This window comes from Oratosquilla oratoria, chromosome 11 (genome assembly GCF_046742065.1).
Source record: "Oratosquilla oratoria isolate Oo_2021 chromosome 11, ASM4674206v1, whole genome shotgun sequence".
Taxonomy (NCBI): domain Eukaryota; kingdom Metazoa; phylum Arthropoda; class Malacostraca; order Stomatopoda; family Squillidae; genus Oratosquilla; species Oratosquilla oratoria.
Genome location: NC_134787.1, coordinates 61,589,856 through 61,606,810, shown reverse-complemented (window position 1 = coordinate 61,606,810; position 16,955 = coordinate 61,589,856). Strand labels below are relative to the sequence as shown.

At 35.9% G+C, this 16,955-nt stretch overlaps 1 protein-coding gene across 2 annotated transcripts in view; it reads right to left on the bottom strand.

Annotated features, from left to right (window-relative positions):
• The window catches only part of LOC143029856 (uncharacterized), a 454,511-nt gene that overhangs the window by 44,628 nt on the left and 392,928 nt on the right, over window positions 1–16,955 (bottom strand). For both annotated transcript variants that reach the window (XM_076192967.1, XM_076192968.1), the window contains exon 9: window positions 15,597–15,756. In XM_076192967.1, coding sequence (XP_076049082.1) covers window positions 15,597–15,756 — 160 coding nt within the window. The remainder of the gene's footprint in view (window positions 1–15,596; window positions 15,757–16,955) is intronic.

Genomic DNA, 16,955 nt, shown 5'->3' with positions numbered 1-16,955 from the left:
CTCCTGACATTCGAAATTATGAGCCAGTGGTATCAGAACTGAGATCAATGAAGCTCATTCTAAGAAGCCTTTTCACCAATAAATTGCAATATACCGCGCCCTCCCATGCAAATTATATCTCTACTTTCATCTGTCCTCCGTTTTCTTTCTAGTTCCATTCCTCCGTTTTCTTTCTAGTTCCATTTATCTTAAACCTCGACCATTCTTAAAACGTACTTCAATTTGCATCCATACCTCATATTCGGGACCCCAATACTTCTAACCTTCACAAAATACCGTATTTACCGGTGTATAACCCACACTCTTGCATAACACACCCCTATCCTATAAAGATATTTGATGGAAAAATAGTATATTTCATCATATATTTACTGAACAACATTCTAAAGCGGTTTTGTCGGAGAAATGTACGAGTCTGTGCGTTCGTAATACGGCCGCACGGAAGACGGTTTTGTAATACTTTTGGATATAAAAAAGCGCGTCTAATACGCCGGGAAATAAGGATTACAAAGGATTACAAAGGCGGAGCATGCCGACAGGAGACCTTTTGGTCCATATCTAGGTCGGATGCGAAAAAAATCATAATAACAATAAAGTAATAAATAAAAACTATAATAATGAAAATAACGAATAAAATACATAAATAAATGCATAGGTATAATTAAATAATAAACAAACAGGTAAACAGTAAATAATGATAAATTGACATATAACTAATAATAAATGAAAATCGAACAGACAAATGATAAAAAATAAAAATAATATAAAATAAATTACTTCTATCTCCTCCCACGTCTACCCACGTGACCATTCCAAGTCTTAATTCCTCAAATCCTACTTCACTCCGACCCAATCAGCAACCCCGTTCCAAATCCTTCATGAGCATATTCATTCGTTCATCCCAGACATTACATCCTCTATCAATATCTTGAAGAAGACGCATCTTATTCGTACCCCCCCCAAGTCTCAGTTAATTAGTTTCTTTGTATCCTTTGCTATACTTGCAAACCTTTATTCATATTATAGCCTAGCCTCTTTCTATCTTATCTTTAACTGTTAACTACCTCTTCATCAACCTTGCGATGTCCTCTAAAGTCATGTTCAAGTCCTAGATTCTACTCCTTGATATGCAAATATGTTTTACTGACATTTATATTTTTTAATATAACAATTCCTTATTCTATCAAACAAATGCATTGTAAAAAATGCACACAAAATACACATCGAGAAAAATTGCACCTACACACTGAAACTGCTTCTATCTCGCTCAGTGATGTTATTTCTTATAAGTTTCCATTTCAGAAAATTCTTGTAAAACAGATTTTACATATTTGATCATTTATGTTACATATTTGATCATTTATGTCAGTCTTTCAAATATGCATACGGATATAACATATGCCCAAAAACACCTTATGATATTAAACTTATTCTATTTTTATGTTGTCTTTTTAATAGATAACACAAATCATAGCGGATTCAGAACTACCAGTACCCCATCCTTGTTCTTGTGGGACATCTAAAGAGCACAATCCACCGTTCTGTTTATTTACCTGCTTTTATGAACACTAAAACATATTTCAAGGGATTTTATTAACATATGAAACGGAGAATGATTTCATTTTCACTGTGGACAAACACTTCTGAGATATTTTTTGTACACTGATGAAGAGAAAGTATACGAGGGGAGTAGCGAATACAAACACAATGCAAACAGTTGCATGATACAACATTTCAGAAACAGAGGCGGAGGAGACAGAAGCTCATGAAGTAAAAGATAAGAGATACTGAACAGGTTCTGACAAGAGACGGAAGCATTCATAGACGCAGATGTGAAGGAGAGACAACAGAAATGAAAATGTCCGTAACAGAAGGGGAATGGCATAATGAAAACTCGTTTAAGATCAATGCAAGAAATATGTTGTTCTTGAAAGAAATCATGGAATGGAAGAACAGTCCCATTAATGTGGAAAGGGAATAATGGATTGAAAGAATCTGGACAGACGAGGTGACGAGACGATGAACCATGAGAGCCCGACGATATAATTAGAACAAAATGGAATTAAGGGAATGAAAATAGCTTAAAGATATATAAACAAACAAATAATTCCGACTGTCGTCCCCCCGGGTTCGAACCGAGGCTTGCGAGAACACAATGCCGACGCTTCGAATCCGGGGACGACTGTCGGAATTATTTGATTGACTACGCCGTCACTGGTGATTCTATTCAGATATATACACAAGTTGCTGATGAACACACCGAGATACTATTCGTTAAGATAAAACCAAATAATAACAATATCATGGAACAAAAATGGCGAATACGATATAATGCCAATGTCGAGAAAAAAATATAGAAAAAGTTACGGGACTAGAGGGGATGAGAAAAATCAATGAAATACCAGACACATAAACTAAGCAAAGACAAAAATAAACTAGAAAAATCTCAATTTATGTTCTCTTCCTTATTAAAAGATAAGGATAGTGATTGTGAAAAAAAATACAAATGTTTACTATAAGATACAAAAAAAAAATCAGTGCATGAAGAGTGAATAAAGGGCTATATGAAAAGAATGTATGCTTGATGCAAAGATTACATGTACTATGAGAATGATTCAGTAAAGACCTTTTCTAAGAAGGAAGATACAGGAACAGTAAAACGATACGATTAGAATCAAAAGAATTCCTGAACACAAAATTAAGCAAATGTAACAAGTGCATGAGCATTTCGTACATATTTTTTTAACAACTTCAAAAACTGTATAAATAAAACTGCTGAAAATTAATTTGACATAAAAGATATAGCAAGGACCAGGCTGGCTAATAAGATAATAGATCTATTATTACCTTTGCATGGATATCGCATATATATAGATTAGACATAAGAGGAAAACAGGGGGAAGGAGTCTTAATTCGGAGCAAAGATGATAAACTGAGATCCTAACAAAAGAATAAGAGTCTATAAGAGACAGAATATACCCAAAGTACAGAAAACGTAGTATCAGCGTTCTATATGCACCACTATAAAACATGTGAAAAATGAGAGCTAGATTACAGACTAAAAAGCCAAATGAGACACTATGAGGACCACTACATACATAACTACCATTACTGGGACAAATTCGAACCTCCCAAAATCTGTGTCTTCATTTGAAAAGCCTCCCGATCGGCGGATGAGTTTCATCAAGTTACCGAGCAACCTGCCGAGTCAGCGGCTGTCTCACCTCCCCAAAGCTCTCCCAGACACTTCAATCGGTCGTATCCCAAGACTCAAAAAAAAAAAACACCATCCACGAGACTCAATGTGCCCTGAGATACTGCACGACCTTCCTATTTTCATTTCATGTTGGTTTTTCCTCCGCGTAAAATATATAAGTTAATGAATGAATGAATAAATAGATATGTAGATATACGTAATTTATTAAATAAATAGATAAATGAATAGATAAGTGAGTAAATAAACAGATGAATAAATAAACCTAATCAGAGAGTACTAAAAGAATGATTGCATAAATAGACAAATATACAGGTAAATATATAAATGAATAAAAATAAATAAACAAGGTAGTTATCCACTTAAGTGCGTTATCTGACTAGAATTGATTTAAAAAAAAAGTCACCTTTCTTGCAAATCAATAAAGAAAACATAAAATTTCCCGTCTGTATGTTTTAGACTTTGTCCCTTTATTGCCTGATACATTTGCAAGGAACAGAGAACAAACTGTGATATCCCAGCTGAGATGTTGCAACGAGCAATGGGGAACCTCAACAGCATATTGAAAAAATGCATTCGGATAGGAGGACGCCATCTACAGGACGTAATTTTCAAACACTGATAATTTGGATTACTGTTTCTTAAAAATAGACTCACAGCCACACAAAGGAAAGGGACCATTAACAAAAGAAAGGGATAGGAAAGATGTGAATAAATCAAACAAAATGCATTTATAATAACGGAGAAATCAAAAGATGGAAATAGTTGACCTAACGTAGGAGTTGCACATGAAAATAAGTAGATGAATAAATAAATTACTAAAAGAAAAAGTTGACCAATATGAGTGGTTGTGCCAGGCAAGTAAAATATTTTGAAATTGAAAAAGGCAGTGGAGTAATGCCGTGAGACCATTTCATTGGAAGCTTGTATACCTAGTTTTTAGTTATAAACAGAATGCACGGCTCTTATAATAATTTCATATATATATATATATATATATATATATATATATATATATATATATACATACTGGACTCAGAGTAACAGAATTGATTACCGACGTTTCGAACCCTGTCCGGGGTTCGTCCTCAGGGTTATACATTGTAAGCAAAAGGATTCAGTTATATAGTGTACCTATGTTCTCTGGGACAGGTCCCACCGGATTGAACAGAGTTGAACAAAATCAAAACCTATTCCAAATGACAAAAGGGAATTAATTTCACATATGTATAAAGCGTCCACCCAAATGAAAAGAATTGACAAAAAATCCACATATCCCATGTCAAAATAAACGGAACAATACAAATTCTGAACGACACCCAGAAATTAACAACAGAGTAAGTACAAAGTGTCAACAAGTGGAACCCCCGAAAATAAAAAATAAAAAGAGCAAAAAGAAAAATATCAAATGTCACAGACCAGACATAAAAGCACTAGACGGGTCGTCTGTCACCGCTCTAACTGTCCTGTATGTCCTTATCAGTACAAATCAAACTATAAAACAAAACAAAAACAAAATAAAAAACCAACACTAAATCACAAAAAGAAATTTAATTACAAAGTTTGTACAGTGTCCACAGAAATAACAAAAAGCAAAAAATGGCAAACCGACATAATGAAAAATATATAAAAAATCACAGTCCGGACCCAAAAGCACCACACGGGTCGCCTATCGCCGCTCTTTCTGTCCTGCTTGTGCTTAGCTCCCTTATCAGTACAAATCAAAACTATCAACCAACTCCAAAACTGAATGACATAAAGAAAGTACAGTGTATAAAGTGTCCGCTGAAAGAAAACAGGGGGGGGGGACAAAAAGTAATAAACTCGACAAAATGACAATGAACCCAATAGCAGCGAAACAAAACAATAAACAAAACAAAACCAATTCTGAACGATAAAAGAAAAAGAAGAATGATTACAAAGTTATATAAAGTATCATCACAATGGGACTACCAAAAATAAAAGAGCAAAAGGCACAAGAATGCCAAACCTCACGGTCCCGACGTAAAAGCACTACACTGGTCTCCGATCGCTGCCCCTTCTCTCCTGCCTGTCCTTCACTCCCTTGTAAATTGGAATTAGATTGATGCATCTGTTGACGTTGTTGCTGTCACTCGCCCAAGCTTCCAAAAATAACCTCCCTCCTTTCTTGTTGTTTCTGTAAATCGCACCAACATTGTCCCAATCCATCTCGTGCTGCTCCTGGCAGTGCCTGAATATCGCCGAACTACCATCTTTACGATTTACAGCTCGTTGATGTTCTTTAACTCTTGTCGATAATTTCTTACCCGTCTCTCCTATGTAGCGAGTACCACAGTTGCCGCAGCCAATATCATATACAACTCCCGTCTTGTTCTCTTTCTCCTCCGTGTCTTTTACCTTAGTCAGAGCACCATGTAGAGTATTTGCGGGCTTGTGAGCTACCTTAACACCGCGCTTCCTCAATAACCTAGCAGCCATCTCAGATGCCCCCTTCACATATGGTAAGGTAATCCTTCTAGTTACCGCCTGTCTCGTGTCCGCTGTAGTTTTTCTTCTTCTTCCCTGCGCTGTGTTCCATCTTCTAATGACCGATTTGGGGTACCCGTTGTCCGCAAAGACCTTCTCCAGGTGTTTCCTCTCTTCTTTTAAGTTATCCTCAGTCGAGCACAAATTCCCCGCTCTTGACCACAACGTCTTGACCACACTCTTCTTATGCTCCACCGGGTGGCAACTCTCACAATCCAAGAGCCTGTCCGTATGAGTATCCTTTCTATACACCCGTAGTAATACTGTGCCCACATCTTGCTACCAAGACGTCCAGGAACGGCAACTGTCCTTCCACTTCCCTCTCCATTTCGAACTGGATGGCTTCGTTCGTCGGTAATAAATTCTGTTACTCTGAGTCCAGTGTTTTGAAATTTTCCGATAACATGGCTCCCGGACTCCAGCTCTTTACGAACATATATACATACATATATATGTATATATACATACATATATATATATATATATATATATAAACAGGTTGACAAGAAGAATCCACTCATCTAAGAAGAGGTAACTAACAAGGAAAGTATGACCGGAGACAAGGGGATGTGTTATATTTGAAACACACACACACACACACACACACACACACACACACACACACACACACACACACACACACACACACACACACATATATATATATATATATATATATATATATATATATAATCTAGAAACGGCACGTGCTTCCAACCTATATTTACGTAACAGAGATATGGACATTTTACTTGAGAACAACGGTCCCGCAATTTGCATATATCTAGACACCAACGGAGCACCTGCTACATACTGCAAAGACGACCAAGAAAGTAGAGGGGAAAAGAAAAAAAAAGGAAAAGAAAAAAGAAGAAAATAAATTAGTGGAATGGGAAGGAGTTGTTAGACAAGAAGAGGAACTTCTTAGAAAAAAAAGTAAAATGAAAGTTGTAACTTAACGACTGTGGTAAGAAAAACGGTCGTGGTCCTTGTGCATACAAATGGTTTGTCGGAAGAAATACACAGATGGGTTCCTGGTGATGCTCGTAGGTCACATAAAACGAAAACAATGGAATGATAACGACATACTCATATATCTAAGACAAAAATAAAAATTATACTGATAATATATGAAAACATACTTAAGAAAATACGTATAACAAAGTTCAAAAGAGGCCAAATGAAAAAAAAATGGAACTCAAGCACTCTTATAAAGAAGATTCAATAGAAAATGGAAATAAGAAAAGCCTACGAGAAATATTCGAAGATAATATTTACCAACAAACTCGACTCGAAAGAAAACGGAGGCACCATATTCGGGACAGTATGCATTACAAGCAGATAGGAAACTCTCATTTTGTTACATTGGCCTGAATACAGCAACTGGATATTAGAAAAAAAATACATATATACAGAAAAAAAAATACCCTAAGCTCAGCTGGGAACATGAAATCAGTGTATGGAAAAAATGTATACATGCATTCATCTATACGTATGTGTATATTATTCGTATATGAATATGTATACGTGTATATACACGTACACAAACCCGTATATGAATATACAAAAGCATACGGACAAGCACAAACACACATACGTACATGTATGTGCAGGTGTCCTGAATGTGTACACGTAAAGGTACACGTGCGTGTACACTGGTATGTACACGTATACATAGACGGAGGTAGGTTCTGAGTCTATAGGACTTGACAACATAGGAAGCAATACAGGCAATACAGTAATACAGGCAATACGGAGAGGCTAACGAGACCTGTTTATGCAATAGAAAATAAATGATCACGCAAAATATCAGTTTAACTGCAAACAAAAATATTAAAACAGGAAAATTGAAAACAACTACCAACAACCACACTTCCTCATAAGATTGAAATCAGTACACAAAGAATCTGGTGGAAGAGGGTCTAGCCATAAAACAATACAACGACATCTAATAATTAGAGATAAATTTACATAGGTGATCAGAAAGAGAAATCAGGGATTAGATCAACTAAATACCTGAAAAAATGGCACTTAGAACCACATAACAAACGTATACGTAAGTCTATCGACAAGAAATACATTAAAAAGATAAACTCACGTTTTTGCTACAACATACAGACATACACGAACAGGTAGTATAAAAAATACTTGTACACACATGAGTGTATTCACGTAGAAAGTGGAAAAGGAAGGAGGAACTAGGAAAGAGTTGAGAAACGATCGCCCTGTATATGTGGGTTCAGAGAGAGCCATTCATATAGCAGGCGATGTGAAGCTATCAGTGAAAGAGAGAGAGAGAGAGAGAGAGTGAGAGTGAGAGAGAGAGAGAGAGAGAGAGAGAGAGAGAGAGAGAGAGAGAGAGAGAGAGAGAGAGAGAGAGAGAGAGAGAGAGATAGACAGACAGAGAGAGAGAGAGGGAGAGAGAGGGAGAGAGAGACAGAGAGAGAGAGAGAGAGAGAGAGAGAGAGAGAGAGAGAGAGAGAGAGAGAGAGAGAGAGAGAGAGAGAGAGGGAGAGAGAGAGAGAGAGAGAGAGAGAGAGAGAGAGAGAGAGAGAGAGAGAGAGAGAGAGAGAGAGAGAGAGAGAGAGAGAGAGAGAGAGAGAGAGAGAGAGAGAGAGAAGAGAGAGAGAGAAAACTCAGATGAAAAAGAGAGGAACTATGCAGTACCACATTCGTAAAAATAAAATAAAATTTCAGTTTCTGTTTTTTGTCTTACTCCGATAGTGAGTTTTTAGTTCAGGATAAAAATGTAGTGTTTCTTAACAAGGATAATAGCCAGTAAAGCAGACTGGGATCTGAAGTAATAGAGGCACAATCCAGACTGCATATGAAAAAAGCGATATAATTACAAAGTAATAACAGAATAACTGTATATATGTATATATATATATATATGTGTGTGTGTGTGTGTGTGTGTGTGTGTGTGTGTGTGTGTGTGTGTGTGTGTGTGTGTGTGTGTGCGTATGTGTGTGCGTGCGTGTATTTACCTAGTTGTATTTTACGGGAAGGGGAGCTATGCTCGTTGTGTACCGTCTTCATATCTCATTTGATCTAAAATGTTTTTAAATTCATGTATTGTTTTTGCACACACCACTTTCTCATCTAACATGTTCCAAATGTCTATTACTCTGTGGGGAAAGCTGTTCTTTTTCAGATCTCTTCTATAACTGTCTTTCTTGATTTTCTTTCCTCTTATATTTCTATCATCCCATTTTATTAGATCCTCTCTATCAATAGTTTCTATGCCTTTCATGATTCTATGAATAGTTATCAAATCTCCTCTTTTTCTTCTTTGCTCTAATGTCTGTAGTTCAAATTTTGCTTGTCTCTCTTCATATGATAGTTTTGAGAGTGTTGGTGCCAATTTTTTTTAGTTGTTTTTGTATTCTTTCAAGTTTTGTTATACATTTTTTTGTACTTGGTGACCACATCGTTGCTGCATTTTCTAATCTTGGTCTTATCAAAGTGATTAGTATTTTCTTCACCATTTCTTCACCCAGGTATGTAAATGCCACTTTGATTGTTCTTATTAAATTATAAATTTCTCCAAAAATCTTGTTCATATGTTTCTCAGGTGACATATTATTCATAATAATGACTCCCAGGTCCTTCTCATTTTCTACTTTTTTTATTCCTTCTCCCAATTTATATGATCCTGCTATTCTTATTTTGCTTTTTCCAAATTCCATTATACTACACTTCTTAGTATTGAACTCCATCTCCCACTTCCTATTTCATTCCCATACTTTATTGAGATCACTCTGTAGTGACTCACAATCTTCTTTCGTGTTCACTTTTTCAATAGTTTTGCATCATCAGCAAAGAAGCTCATATAACTTTCAATTCCTTCATCCATATCATTAATATATATAACAAACATTATTGGGGCCAGAACTGTTCCTTGTGGAACACCACTTATCACTTCATCCCAATTAGTGTGTTTGTCTCTTATCACCACTCTCATTTTTCTTTCTTGCAAAAAGTCTTCCATCCATTTAAGCAGTTTGCCCTGTATTCCACCTGTAGTTTCTAACTTCTTAAGCAACTTATGTGGCACCTTGTCAAAGGGTTTTTTAGGTCTAGAAATGCACAATCAGCTCATCCATCTCTTTCTTGTATTATATCTATTAGTCTTGTATAGAAACATATTAAGTTTGTGACGCATGATCGTCCTTGTCTTAATCCAAATTGTCTTGGATTTAGTACGTTGTTTTTTTCAAAATGCCTTACCCATCTACTTTTGATAATTCTTTCACAAATTTTTGCTATCGTGCTTGTTAGAGAGACTGGTCTATTGTTTGTAGGGTCTTCTTTGTTTCCCCCTTTATATATAGGTACTATATTTGCTCTTCTCCAATCTTTTGGAACTTTTCCTTCTTTCAATGAACTGTTTATTAGGCTATGTATTTTGTCTGCCAGTTCATTCCTGCATTCCCTCAAAATCCAGTTTGCTATTTCATCTGGTCCATGCGATTTTCTAACATCAAGATTATTCAAGTGTTTTATTATTTCATTCCTTGTTACTTCTATTTCTTTCATAGGAGGGACTTTCTCCTCACATTCGACATCACTAGGTTGTACGTTCTCCCTTGTAAACACTGATTTAAAATGCTTGTTCATAATTTCTGCCATTTCTATTTCCTCTGTGTATTCAACTCCTCCTTGTTGTAGTTTCTCTAAATCTTGTTTGTTTTTCACTTTGTTATTTAAAAATCTGTAAAATAGTTTTGGTTGGTCTTTACATTTTTCTATGACATCTTTTTTGTATTTTCTTTTTTCTTCTCTGCACACTTGTACATATTCATTTCTATAACTAGTATATATTTTCCATTTTTCAGGTCTTTTGTCTTTTTTTTCATTTTGTCCAAGCTTTGTCTCTTTTGTCTTTTGTCTGCCTACAAGTTTTGTTGTACCAGCACTTTACATATTCTTTTTCTTGTTTTTGTCTTGGGACATACTTTTCAACTCCTTTATAAATTCTTGTCAAAATATTCCATTTCTCTTCCACTGTTGTTTCCTCTTTGTATATTCTTTCCCAGTCTTCTTTTTGAAAGAATTCTTTTATTTTATCAAAATTTGTTTTTTCATACATCAATCTTCCTTTTCTATACTGTTCATTTCTTTTTATGTATTTTTCCTCATTTAGTTTAATTTCAACCAATATGTGGTCACTTTTACTTATTGGTGTCTTATATTCAATCTTTTCCTCTATCTCAGGTTCTGATGTGATTATTAGGTTCAGTCTCGATGGTTCTTCTTAATTTCTAAACCTAGTGTTCTCCTGAATCCATTGCGGCATTGTGTGGTCAATTATCATATCAGGTAGTATATTTCCCCATGAGTCTTCTCCGCCCTTTACTGTCATCTCTTCCCAGCAGACTTCTTTACAATTAAAGTCACCCATTATAACTATTCTTCCTCCATCTTCCATTATCTTATTTAATGTTATCCTTGTGTCTTCTAACATACTTTTATGTTCTCTCTCATCCCACGAGGCTGTTTTAGGAGGCACATAATTTATTACAAACTTTCTGCTCTTCCTATCTTTGTCTTCCACTTCCATCATAATCATCTCTACTCTATTTTTTCCATATGTGACATTCTTCACATTTATATCCTTCTTAGTCAGGAACATAACTCCACCCCCTTGTTTTACCTCTCTGTTTCTAATCCAACAATTATATGCACCATGTCCTACACTGTTGGGTGGTAGTGGACCTTTCAATTTTCTCTACAATTCCCATTATGTCTGATTCTTTTTCTTTCAGGTAATCATTCAGTTCGTTCAAGGCTGTTATTAAGCCATCTGTATTTGTGTAAGACATTTTCAATTTTCTGCTACTTCCATCGTGTTTTCTGTTCCCCTTCCGTTTTTCTCTGTTATGTACCATTTTCTCACTTTCATATTCACTACTTTCCAATAGAATTTCTCTTTTTCTGTCTCTGTTCTTCTCTCGTTTTTTTCCCTTAGCTTCTTGTCTTTTTGCTTTCTCATCCTCTCTTTCCTCTTTGTTCATTTCTCTTTTTATCCATATCTGTTTAAATTGTTCACTGTTTGGTAGTTTCCCTGTTTTTGCTAAGATATTCTCTGTTGTTGTTTGTGACCTGAATTTGATCTTAATTGGTCTGGTCTTATCTGTATTGTATTTCCCTAGTCTATATATTTCTTCTATTACTTTCCCTGTTTTTGCTCCATCTTCTTGAACTACTACCAATATATTATTTACTTTCTCCTTCTCCTCCTTTATTCTTGTAGTCCAATTTGTATTATATTTCTCTTCCATTCCCAATATAATTATACATTTCTTTTTATCTACTAAGTCTCTCACTATATTCTCTTCCCCCCTCATCACTTTAATAATTGTGTCTTTAGTTTGATCTTTCATCTGTTGTGCTACTATATCTTTATATACAATTTTGTTATTCTCTTGGACTTTTTTCCAAACCTGTACTTCTTTTGCTATGGCTTATCTATTCTCTTTATTATTCCTCTTTAATTCTTCATTCTCATCTTTTACTTCTTTAACTGTCTTTTTAATTCTTCTGTTTCCTTAGTTAGGGTTTGGCTCTCCTTCTTTAACTCTTCTAATTTATCAACTCTCTGTGCTATCCTTGTAAGTTGACCGAACCTACTCTCCTAATGTTCGGTCATTTTCTCTAGTTTTTCTTCTAGACTTGCTAATCGTGGGAGGTTGGCATCCCCCCCCCTCATTAAATTCATGGAAATTATTATTTTCACTTTCCATTGTGTTGTTGTTCTTATCTATATCTCTAACCTTAATGCTTTTACTGATATTTTCGATTTCCCGTGTCGTCAGCAGACCTCTTGTTTATATTTTTTCTGTTGTCAAGGGGAGTACGTTCGTCTCCCTCCTCATTTCCTTCCATTTCCCTCAGTAATCCCTCCCCTTCACCCCTTTCATTACCTTTCTACTACACCACGAGCTTTCCCCTTCCCTACTAATACAAAAAGGTACTTCCTCGCAGTTGAAATTCACGAAAATTGCGTTTTTTTCCGGAGTTCCAATCTTCGCCGTCAATCCGACGATTGTGTGTGTGTGTGTGTGTGTGTGTGTGTGTGTGTGTGTGTGTGTGTGTGTGTGTGTGTGTGTATGTGTGTGTGTGCGTGCGTGCTTGCGCGCGCGTGTGTGTATACGCATAGAATTAAAAACAAATATCTGCAATAAAACTTGTACAGGAAATCGCAACCTCGAAAGAGCACAGGAAGACCCAATTTGAAAACAAATGTAAATACATTAATACATATGTGCTGAGATTGCAAGCGCAGAGTTCACACGCAATAACGAGAATGCACAGATTTACAAAGCAATGAATGCACCTCGGAATTTGAGAAAAATATTGGAAACGTTTTTTGAAATAATGGTGAGTAAAAGTATAGGAAACAGGATGTAATATTGGGTAATATGAATTGACTCTAAGTAATCTAAACACAAAAATATACAAAAACACATACATACACACACACATACACGCACGGACAGATACGCAGTCATATACAAACACGAGCGCGCGCACACACAGTCACACACACACACACACACACACACACACACACACACACACACACACACACACACACACACACACACACACACACACACACACACACACACACACACATACACACACACAGAAACACACACACACACACACACAAACACACAAACACATGCATCCATTCACACACAGTTTAAAAGAATCATAGACAAAACTACGTAAACAACGTAAATATAGAGGGATCGATGGATACAGGGATAGAGATACGTTGATAAATAGATAAATGGACAGAAATAAGTTTATATATATATATATATATATATATATATAAATATATATATATATATGTATATATATATATATATATTTATACGGAGGCACATGGGGAAATAGACAAATAGATTGTGTGTTAAAAGGAGAGTTATGTATCTAGCGAAACAAATAGAGACCTCTGGAATCTTATATATCCTATATCTTTTTAAACTTTTCATAATGCATCGGTCAGGATGGATGAAAAACACTCGTTCATTTTCCTGGATGAAGAAAGTGCAAAGATCAACAAATTTTGTGATTCTTGTGGTTACCTTCTTTCACCATACTTAGGTTATTTTCTGGTATTTATATGGACACATTCGATGGGTTTAGATGGGTGTTGAATGAATGTAGAGTGGGCGTATGTTCTGATTTGGTGTAAGTTTAGTTATAATCTAAAAGAGTGTAGATGTCTGGAAAATAAATGAAAGAATCTGTCGTGTTGAAACGAAAAAATGTAAAGATGTTCCGCAACTGATAGATTAGAAAATAGGAAAATGGAAATAGATATTTCCCTTGCCTTTTTGATGAATAGTGAATATTTTTCAATCTTAACCTACAAAATTCGTATAGATGATATTCAATCTCTATTTACTCAGGAAAAATCATAGAGCATATGTACGTATTGTGATAAGATAAATATTACAAAAGTTTAAGTTTCCAACGACTAAAAGTTATTTGAACCCTATTTGTGAGTCAGTTTACGATTACAATACCATTTCTTTACTCATTATTTGTTCCATACATTTATACTAATTCTTCATACATCTCATGATACTTTTGCTAATGTAGCTCATTGTATGTGATTCCATGTGGTATATACGGGTTCGATATCTCTTTAAAACATTCATCTTATACCTATTCTATTACAAATATTGTAGGTGCTAATTCATAAGTAATATTAGATGTTTTAAAGATTACATCTAGTATACATTTAGTAATTCGTCTGCCATTTTCTCTGTGTTCTAAAACCAATCTTTTATCGCAAACAAAGTTTAAGAATAGACAAGTACATGACAAACGAAAGGGAAGGCATTTCGTAAACATTAAAAATTCCCAGAAGTTGGATAAAGATAATAAAAAAGTCTATGATATTTTCTAGTTCTAAAGTTAGACAAAGACTTCTTCTGATCAGTGAGTAACAGCTAAACCTGCAATGTCTGTATTTTCAGTCTGAGACAAACAATTAATTCTCTACTAGATGGTAAAAATACATCAACCCATGACCAAGCATGAAGGTGAATAAAAGAGAGAGAAAGACAGATAGAGAGAGAAGGGGGAAAGAGCAGCACGCACGCACGCACGCACGCACTTACACACACAAACAAACACACACTAACACACACGCACAAACACACACGCACTAACACACACGCACTTACACACAAGCACAAAACACACACGCACTATCACACAAGCACAAACACGCAAGCACAAACACACACGCACAAACACACACGCATAAACACACACGCACAAACACACACACGCGCACAAATACACTCGCACAAACACACACACGCACAAACACACACTCGCACAACACACACACTCGCACAAGCACACACACGCACGCACAAACAAACACACTCGCACAAACACACAAACACACGCACAAATACACACACACATACACAGAAACAGACACACACACACACACACACACACACACACACACACAAAGAGAGACAAGCAGGTAGGCAGTAAGCAGAGAGAGAGAGAGAGAGAGAGAGAGAGAGAGAGAGAGAGAGAGAGAGAGAGAGAGAGAGAGAGAGAGAGAGAGAGAGAGAGAAGGGAGGGAGAGAGATAGATAGATAGATAGATAGATAGATAGATAGAGAGAGAGAGAGAAAGAGAGAGAGAGAGAGAGAGAGAGAGAGAGAGAGAGAGAGAGAGAGAGAGAGAGAGAGAGAGAGAGAGAGAGAGAGAGAGAGAGAGAGAGAGAGAGAGAGAGAAGAGAAGGAGAGTGGGGAAGGAAGAAGGAGACCGAGAAAGTGAGGAAGAGAGAGACTGACTTCTCATTCTCCAAGCCAATAATACTCACAGAGCACAGTGATGTTGAGCGGAGCACTGCTTCCGGCTCCTTCCGTGTTCGTGGCTCGGCACGTGTAGGCTCCTGCCTGACCTCGCTGGATTCCGCCCAGGACCAGGTCACGAACTCCGACCACCACGCCAGCGCTCGTGTTGTGAGACACCTCTTTCCCCTGAAGAGAACGAAAGAAAATGGTGTTCTCTTTTATCTGTTTATCTTTGTCAAAGCCCACGCGGGGATTTGTATAGATTTCTTCAGTGGGATCCTTGGCTCAGCTGGAAGAAAATTTGGGGTCTTTGTCGAAATGATAAAGGGTTAGATGAGAAAATCTTAATACCTTCAGCATGGGGTTCTGCTCTTCGGTGGATAAATTTGTCTGTGGTCAGGAGGAACAAAATATGTAATTTGTATAATTAAAGAAAATTGATAGTAAGGAGCATTAAACACGAACAAGTCTGCCAGAAGAAACGATGAAAAAATAGTTCACTTGATCTAATATTAACATTTTGCATACTAAATGCCAGCCATGTAACCATATACATACATCGTAATAATGGATAAGGGGATATACTTAACCCTATCACAATATCGACACGCACTGAGTTAATTAAACTCATCTAGTTCTAACTATAGTAGAATGTATAAACTAGCTCACTGTGCTAAAACAATATGATTGTCTTTAAAGCATGATGATTCCTCAGTTAAACAAAATAGTCAAGGATGTGTCTAGGTGAAGAGAAGTTTAAAACATTTCATTTTTAAATATCGATTTTGGTGTTTACTTCCTTTGAAATATGATATTAAATGGTCACGAATAACCTTTATTACAAAGGATTACAAAGGCGGAGCATGCCGACAGGAGACCTTTTGGTCCATATCTAGGTCGGATGCGAAAAAATCATAATAATGATAAATAAATAAATAAATAAATGAATAAATAAAAACTATAATAATGTAAATAATAAATAAAATACATAAATAAATGCATAGGTATAGTTAAGTAATAAACAAACAGGTAAATAGTAAATTATAATAAATTGACATATAACTAATAATAAATGAATCGTGGATAAGGGATATCAAGACAAATGCTAGGAATATCCAGTCAAAAGGTGTCGTTTAAAAGGAAACGAGTAAATAAGAAATGAAAATAACATATGGAAAACAAGACCTAAGCCTACGTTTGGAGAAGACTTAAATAAAGTTGGGAGACTTAACTGTATGAAAAAAGAAATTTTAATTAGGAAAAAAAAAGTTGAAGTGAAGATGAAATTTGTATCTGATGTGGAAGAATGTACTGAGGTGGTTAATTAAATGCGGGAATCTATGGGGAATCTTAATGAAAAGGTCGCAAGAAAATAAGAACGGGGA